The sequence below is a fragment of the Vespa crabro genome, chromosome 22 (genome assembly GCF_910589235.1).
Source record: "Vespa crabro chromosome 22, iyVesCrab1.2, whole genome shotgun sequence".
NCBI classification, from domain to species: Eukaryota; Metazoa; Arthropoda; class Insecta; order Hymenoptera; family Vespidae; genus Vespa; species Vespa crabro.
Window position 1 is genome coordinate 1,355,001 of NC_060976.1, and position 9,783 is coordinate 1,364,783.

Sequence of the window (9,783 nt, forward strand, 5' to 3'; positions counted from 1 at the left end):
GCGGTAATAAGAGTACGAACGCTTTCACCGAACGTGCTAATTTCCTTCCAACGTTAATGTATTTAAAAATTACGTTAATAAAACTAAATGAAAGTTGGATTGGCTTATTTGAAAAAAAAAGGAAAGAAATATAATAATTGTCTTAATGGACTTTTCAATAGAAGAAAAGTAAATCTAAAATTGATATATATATATATATGAACAAAATATGTAGATAATATTTATTAAAAAATATTCATCAATAAAATTTCTACGACGAAACGTTCCATATCGAAAGTTTGCAAGTAAATGCTAAATTAAAAAAAAAAAAAAAAAAAAAAAAAGAAAAAGATATCATTTAATAAAACCTATATCCTATGAGTTATCTTTAAATTTACGAATAAAAATATGGCCGACACAGGCGACTCAAGAAAACTACGATAATACATAATACATAATTATCTATTATTAGCAATGAAATGATTAAAGAAATGTATAAAATAAAATAATATTTTACTTTAATCGTACCTAAGGATAATTATTTAATTAATACGAACGAAAAATATCGTTCAATATAATTTATCAATTAATTACACGATACATAATAAAATCCCTTTAATGGTATCTAAAATGATTATTACATATGTACGCATGTAAATAATCATAGTAAGGAAGTCGTTAAACGGGTGAACGTTCCAAAAAGATTAATATAATTCGATCGATATGGCATTTCGTTTTAAAACTTACACGAATAAAAGTATGTAAATAGTAATGTATAAGTTTAAGGTGGGAAGTCGGCCAGTATCTCGCTCCCAAGAGTGCGCTCTCTCGTGGATTATACGAGTGAAAGTTCCTAGCCTTGACTCGCAACCTTCGTGGCAAACCTCGCCTTGTATCTCGCCTCTCCCATCATCAAACTCTCCGGAATATTTACGGTATTAATATCAAAACTTTTAATGCCATTTAAAAAAAAAAATATATATATATATATGTTTTTCTAAAAATACTTCCAATATCACGAATCAAATTGATTAATTGTAATTTGTTTAACGAGAAGGTATTTGTCGATTTATAATATTTTCTCTTTTTTTATCGAGAAACAATCACCTCAATGAGAGTGAAATTGATTTTATTTTAATAAAAGATAAGAAGAAATTGAAACATATTCATACATAGTTGGAGTAAAAATTCAATTATTGATATAATTTATCTTTTAATCTATCTTTTAAATATAAAAAAAAATATATATATATATATATTATTTTTCTTAAAAATTGGAATACTTTGATCTAAAGTGATTAATGTAGAATATGATTAAGATGAAAAAAAGGAAAGAAATAAAAAAGAAATCAAGAAAATTCTCTATAATATATATATATATATATGTGATATAGTTTCAAAAATTTCAATATCTCGATTCAAATTGATTAATCAATAATCATCGATATATCAAATTTTATAATGCAAAATGATCTCCCAAAGGAAATTGAAATTAATTTTCACAAAAAAGGGAAAAACATAACAACAATGACAAAACTAATGTAAAAAGTTTCATTTTTCTGCAAAATTCTAATACCTCGATTTAAATCGATTTAATCGTAAGAAGATCTGTATTAAAATTTTCTGAATTTTTTCATTGAAAATAATCAACTTATGCTGATCGATATCGATACGAAAAATAAAATAGAAAATAGGAAAAAAAAAAATAAAAAGAAAGAAAGACGAATAAAAAAAAAAAAGCAAAACTAGAGCAAAATATTCGATAGAGGTATGTCATTTTATGTCGATAAAATGATCTTCTATCAATATAATATTGACCAATCGAATAATGAAAAATGTTTATGCGAACAAATTTCTAAAAGCGCATCTACAAATTTCACACATTCAAACAATTATCTCCTCCCGTTGTGTTTTACATTGTTCGTAAATTAAAAAAAGAAAAAAAAAAAAAGAAAAGAAAAACAAAGAAACAAAAACCAAAACACAAAAAAAAAGAAATGGAAAGAAAAGAAAAATAGAGATAGTAATAGAAAAAAAGAAAAAAAATAAGACAGAGAAAGAAAAAAAGAATGGAATAACAACAAAGACATATTTCAATAGAGTTCATTACACTTGAATATACGTATGTATTTACACGTGTGTATGTATGTATGTATATATATACGTGTATATGTATTCATATCGATGATATCAAAGGTGTTAAGGTCTAGCTCGGTTAAGCGCACGAACTATTACGGTCAATGACGATTTCTATGTATGTAACTTGAAGATTAACCTTCTTCATGATACTTTTGCAAGAAGGGTGACGTAAAAAAAAGAAAGAGAGAGAGAGAGAGAGAGAGAGAAAGAGAGAGTTGATAAAATACATAAAAAGCATTTTACATCATGCTCTTTCCAAAAGAAGAACCTTTCCAACTAATACACGTAAACACATCATATATATATATATATATATATATATATATATATATATGTATATATATATATATGTACATACAATAAAGTCATTCAGTATTTTCATATGAATGAAAGATAACGATTCATAAAGATATAATACGAAACGTATCTTAAAAAGTAATCGAATAATTATAATTAAATTGAATGATTAATTTCTTCTTTTTTTGGTTCTTCTTTTTTTGTTTTTCTTTTTTAATAGTTCCATCGGTAATGAAGAATAAATAAAAAAAGAATTATTCGAAATAATTAATAAATAATCGTTCGAATTTTGCCCAGTAAACAATTTTGTATCATTTATTTTCTTTGTCTTTTTTCTTTCTTTCTTTTTTTTTATTGTCGGTCTATGATAAAAAAAAATATATATATATATATATATATATATATATATATATATATATACATAAAATGTTTTATGGATGATTTATGAATTATTATCACGTTGGAACGTAAACGTGGCAAGTAGGAGGAGACATATCATTGAACGAGTCTCTTATGTAAGGGACGCAATATAGAAACGGTGTACAGAAAACGGTGCCGACGTTCTTTAAGCGAACGCTTTTACTTTCCCTTCTTTTACGACTCCTTTTAAAGAGTATGAGAGCCTTTGGTATGTGTTAGATGGCTCCACCAAAGCTATTTTATTTATTCGATCCACGATTACAAGCCCACGAACTATTACGAATTATAAGTTATCCACAATATTAATAGTAATAATAATAATAATAATAATAACGTTTGGAAAATCTTATTTTATTTTTCTTCCTTTTTTTTTTTATATATCGTACCGTGAATTTTATAAGAATAAAAGAAAAAAAAAAGAGAGTAAAGGAAGGAAGATAATATAATGAACGATTTGTGACTTTTAATGCTTCTAAAAAAATGTCGACCGTTTTGAAGAATGATCGTACTTTTTTTTGTTTTTTATTTTTTTTTTTTGTTTTAATTACCGAAAAAAAGAGTAAAGAAATAAATAACGAACGATTTGTGATATTAATTCTTATTAAATGAATATCGATCGTTTTCAAGAATGATCATAGTTTTTTCTTTTTTGTGTATTTAATTCTTAATAATTTACGATTCAATTTCTATAAAAGTATCGATCGATTTGAAAGAATTATTATTACGTCTTTTGTTATCTATTTATTTCATTTTTAACTAACTAACGATTCAATTGCTTAAGTAAAAAATTTTGATTGATTCGAAAGAATGATTATTTTTTTTTCTTTACCCTCTCTCATATAATTTCTAACAATTTATAATATACAATTTTTCCATCAATAAATGAAAAAAACAAAAAAAAAAAAAAATTAAACGATAGAATATCTCGCGTCGAGATATTTAAATGAATGAATTGAATGTATCACGTCGTCAGATATAAAAATGAATTCTACGAATACTATTCTATCAATAAAAATATTTTTTTTCAAAAAAAAAAAAAAAAAAAAAAAAAAAAAAGAAAAAAATTACCTTGACGAAGAAAATGCGATCGAACAAAGAAAAGAAAATAAAAGTAATGAGAAATTTTCTTTCAATTCTCTTTTATATCAATTCAAATCGCAGAGAATAAGTATGTACATACATATATGTACTATTTGATTTCCTGTATCTTAGAAGGAACGATCTAACGACGGATCAAATTGCTATATAGATACAATTACGTTCTAACACTGCTAGAGACTATATAACATGGTTCTTTGCTTCCGCGAGAAATATTTTATACATACATACATACATACATACACACACACACACACACATATATATATATATATATATGTATATAAAAGAAAATGTATGTACAAGAAAAACGTAGAAGAAAGTAGTTGACTTTTACGAATCGCTCTATAGTTAATCCTTATTTAATTATTTGCAATTGGCTATGTAACAACGCGATTTAACGGGTGCAGTAAAATTTCCAATATCGAACTGTTGGACGGGATGAGGGGTGGAGGGGAGGGGGGCGGGAAAGGAAGAGAAGGAGAAGAAGGAGGAGAAGGAAGAGGGATGGGGTGGGGTTAGGGAAAAGAATAATGACCGGTTTCGATTGAACCAGATAGAAATTACTTAATGCTACGGCATTCTAGTTTCCGGACTGGACTTGCGTATACTTGCGAGCCTAGACTAGAATCTTAATGACAGATTACGTTAATACCCACTTACTTTACTTATATGTATGATATAGGCTATTGATCCTTCGTTTGTTGGTAATCGTATTAAAAAAAAAAAAAAAAAAAAAAAAAAAGCTATTATTAATAATAATAATAATAATAATAATAATAATAATAATAATAATAATAATAATAGTAATAGTAAAGTATGTTACTTATGTTACTTTTAACTTGAACTTTGTATCATTGAATAAATGCATTTCTTTTCTTTTCATGATAATTATAAAAATTGACGTGATTTTTCATAAATTTAATATTTTTATATTTGAATAATGAAATGTTAGGAAGATACAAGAGAAAGAGAGAGAGAGAGAGAGAGAGAGAGAGAGAGAGAGAGAATGTGTATGTAAATATATTTAATATTGTTTATTCAGTTTGCTTTTTCTTTTCTTTTTTTTTTTTTTTTTAATTTCTTTTTCTGATCAGCAAATGATCTTAAAGTAATGATGTGTGTGTTTATGTTTGTGTGTAAGAGTAAATAAATAATTATTTATATTTAATATTATTTGTCGGAATGTAAGAGTAAAATACCAATGGATTTAAATATAAGTTCAACAAGAATTTTCATCGAACGTTTATATACACTCGGTAGAATCTTGCTAACGATTAAGCAATCCTAACGCCTCTCTATTGCAAATTATACGACCTACTTGCGTTCCCTCTATGAAACGTGAAATTCCGTTGTGACGCTTGGTTTCATTAAAAGAGGGAAAACAAAAAATTAATTTTTGTTAAATGAAGTTAATTATATTACAAGAGTGGAAAAAGCCCTCGCTTTTTTTTTTTCTTGATATTCGTCATAATAGTCGATCGTAATTCATTTAATGATAATGACGATGATGATAATAATAAAGAATACAAAATATTGATGTAACGTAAGATTAAAAAGAGAGAGAGAGAGAAAAAAAAAGAAAAAAAAAGTGAAAAACAAAATAAATATATACTATAGAATATTTTCATGATGTCGATAACAACAAATCTATTATAATATTCTTAAAATAATGTTGACTTTTAATAAATGCCATTATAATATTTCTTTTAAAATGATATTTATATTTTTACAATGATATCAATACTGTATATGATATTTTCAATATATACCGATACCCCGTGTAATATCTTTATGATAAAAACATACGTACGATAATTTTAATATATATATATATATATATATATATATATATATATATATATATATATATCGATATCATGTATAATATTTTTAATCTATGTTCGTACCATTTATAATATCTCTAATATATCGATAAAGTTTATAATAATTTGTACGATGTAATCGATATCGCGTATTGATAATATTTTTTCAACATTCGCGGAAGTATGGTTAACGATTACGGAAACGTTGGAAATAATTTTCCCATGTATGCATCTACGTAAGACAGGAAGAAGTAATGCGAGAATTGAAAACTAATTTCTGCGATGGAAAAATAATAGTGAAAAAAAGAAATAAAAAAAAAAAAATAAAAAAATAAAAAAAAAATAAAAAAAAAAAGAAATAAAAAGAAACGAAAGAAAAAATAAAAGAAACGAGAGAAAAAAAAAGGGACAGTCTACTTGACGGTATAGAAAGTAAAATCTCTTACGTAACGTCACTGTGCAAAATCGAAACGTGCGACAAATCGCCTAGAGGGCTAAACAAGAATCTTAAAACGCCCGTCTCTCTCTCTCTTTTTTTCTCTCTCTCTCTCTCTCTCTCTCTTTCTCTCTCTTTCTCTCTCTGTTTTTCTCTTTCTCTGTCTGTCTTTCTTTCATTAACGAGTTAACAAGAATAAATTAAATATTAAAAGAAGGATGAAGAAACCAAAAGTAAAAAAGGAAAGAGGGAATTAGTAAGAGACGAATAATACATAATGGAAGAGATTAAGAAAAAAAAAAACATCAAAAAGAAAAAAAAAAAAAGAAGAAGAAGAAGAAAAAAGAGAAAAAAAGAAAAAGAAAGAAAGAACGAAGATGTAGAAAATGATGAAAGAAAATTCAAGGAAGTTGAAAGAGAAAGGAGACTGTAACAAAAAAAAGGAGAAAGAGATAGAGAAAGAGAGAAAGAGAGAAAAAAGAGAAAAAAGAGAGAGAGAGAGAGAGAGAGAGAAAGAGAAATAAAGAGAAAGAGGTGGGGATGAAACAGTCGATGAGCTACTTTCATATTTTCACTCACAAGATCCCAGAGAAAGTTCTTAAGATGTGTGAAATCTGTTGAACGGGAGTCATCATTGTTTAACGATGACGCATGAGAAATGAAAAATTTAAAGATACGTACAAATCGAAAAGTATATAAGTTTCTAACAATCGTCCTCGATCGCTATAAAAGATTTTAAAATTGAGAAGAAAAGGTAAAATAAAAAAAAAAAAAATGATCGATCCTAACGACTGATAGAAGGAAAAAGGAAACGAAAATAGAAAAGAAAAAAAAAACAAAAAACAAAAGAAAAGAAAAAAAGCAAAAATAAACGTACAAAAAGAGAAAAAGGAAAAAAAAAGATCGACCGTTGATATAATTCGTAATAATTCACCAACGCTATTAATAACAACGATAATAGTAATAATAATAATAATAATAAAAATAATAATAATAATAATAATAATAATAATAATAAATGATAATAATATTTATTTTGATAATAATAAATATTACGCTTCGGTATTATATTTGAATTTCATTCTATTTTATAAAATTGTTAATGCAACTAGATCTTGCAATTACAAACAACAATAAATAAATTGTCGTATGACAAACGAACAACAACAATAAAAACAATAATCATAATCAATAATAACAACGATAATCGAATAAAGACAAACGAAGAATGATTAATGACTTCTAAGAAGAGTTTAAAAGAAAAGAACAAAACGAAACAAAGTGAAAAAATATTAAAAAAAAAAAAAAAAAGAAAAAAGAAAAAGAGGAGAAAAAAGCGCAAGAGAAAAAAAGCATAATTGCAGGTAAAATAAAAATAAAAAAGAAGAAGAGAAAAAATCAAGGAAAAAAGAAGAAAAACAAAATGGCGCAAGAAATGGAGGAGAACGAAAGAAGAAGAAGAAGAAATAATTGACATGTGCGTGCGTGCGTGTGTGTGTGTGTGTGTGTATGTGTGGAAGTACGTGTAATATATAAGAATGACACAGAAGTACATATAATATAATAAATAAATAAATAAATAAATAGATAAATAAATAAACGAAGTAAAATAATAAGACAAAGAGTACGGAAGAAATTATTGAATAAAACTCACCGTGCTCTATGAGGACGAAGATCAGTAGAAGAAGAAGATAAACAACTCGTTGACCGGCCATTTTTGTCGTGATGTTCGATTTAAAAAAAAAAAAAAAAGAATAAATATTTACTCTTGTCAACCAACGATTAACGATTTCGAGAACGATTTATCCGTGCATATATATATATATATATATATATATATATATATATATATATATAAATATATATCTTTTTTATTCTATCTATATGTACATATACATATATACACACACACACACATATATATATATATATATATATATATATATATATCTATATATATATATAAGTATTACTATTTATCGTAGTTGTTATTACGACGTTGTTAGAATCAACGTTAAGATAAGTACTAGTGATAGTAATAGTTATAGTAATAGGACGTGAATTGTTTTTCTTTCTTTATTTTTCTTTTTGTTTTTTTTCTTCTTCTTTTTTTAAATTTCGTTTAAACACCGAGAAGAAGTTATATATATATATATATATTTATATATATGTATGTATATATATGTTTATGTCTCTTTATCTCTCTCTCTCTCTCTCTCCTCAGCCGATGAGTTTTCGTGTCGAGTCTGTGGTCACTGGCAGAGGCGTTTGCCTTCGTGTCTTATATGAACGCCCCACTCTTTTCCCTGCACTCGAGCCCGCATAGGAAGGCTTAACTACTGGAGAGAATACACGTATATATATGTATACATACATAATATATATATACGCATACACAAACACATATATACATACAGCAGCAGCAGACAGACAGACACAGGCATATACAGGTAAAGAAACGTGCGCGCGTTTGGTTTTCTTCTATCGCGAGGCCTCCTTGCTCTACGGACTCTTATGATCGTGATATCTAACGATTCGAATCCGCATCCCTGACTTTAGCGACTAATTATTAATGAGTAACAATCTAATTACAATATTAACTATCACGATCGAAGTTTTTCTTGATTTTCTTATTTCCATTTGCCGAGACTTTTATTCGTAAAGATTTTTTTTTTCTTTTTTCTTTTTTCTTTTTTCTTTTTTTTTCTTCTTTTTTCTCTTCTTAATTTTTCTACTTTTTTTTTTTTTGCTCACTTCTTTTCAACTTCAAAGCGAACAAAGGAAGAAATAGAAAAAATAAATATGTTTGTGTGTGTGTATGTGTGTGCGCGTATGTATTTATGTATTTTCTGATATTCTCCCACCTTCTTATTATTTTTAATAATAAAAATATTATGATATATGTAAATTGAAATGTGATTAATATTATTATCGATTTTTTTTGCATTTGAATTTCAAAAAAAGAAATTTATATATATATATATGTGTGTGTGTGTGTGTGTCTACTTAAGTATTTTCTGAGGTTCCACATTCTTCGTACTATTATTAATAAAAATTTAATGACATAAATTAAAATTAATTAATATTATTACCAATTATTTGTTTTTGGAGCTTCAAAAAAAAAAAAATATATATATATATATATATATATATGTATTCTTTAAAGTTCTACTTCTTCTTTAATTGTTAATAAAAACATAATGATACAAATTAAAGTTAATTAATGTTATTACTCAGAAAAAGAGAAAGAAAGAAAGAAAGAAAGAAAGAAAAAACCATAATGACAATAAAAAACTTTAACACAATGTACCAAATTACCAAGAGATCTCTTTAATAATTATATACATACATATATATATATATATATATATATATATATATATATATACTATGATAAATGCTAACAAATTTACTGTTAAAACTAATGATATAAGTACATATGTATAATATGTATATACACGTATATATTTACTTATTTATTTGATAGAAACATTCGATCTATTACTTACGTATTTACGTACTTACGTGTCCATGTAAGTAAATAAATAAGTAAATAAGTGAGTGAGTGAGTGAGTGAGTAAGTAACAG

At 25.8% G+C, this 9,783-nt stretch overlaps 1 protein-coding gene across 1 annotated transcript in view; it reads right to left on the reverse strand.

Moving 5' to 3' along the window:
* The window catches only part of LOC124431726 (protein obstructor-E-like), a 13,853-nt gene extending 5,434 nt beyond the window's left edge, over positions 1–8,419 (reverse strand). Inside the window, exons 1-2 of the mRNA XM_046979932.1 lie at positions 8,396–8,419; positions 7,850–7,929 (exon numbers count right to left, since the gene is read on the reverse strand). Coding sequence (XP_046835888.1) covers positions 7,850–7,910 — 61 coding nt within the window. The 5' untranslated portion in view covers positions 7,911–7,929; positions 8,396–8,419. The remainder of the gene's footprint in view (positions 1–7,849; positions 7,930–8,395) is intronic.
* Positions 8,420–9,783: the final 1,364 nt, after the last annotated feature.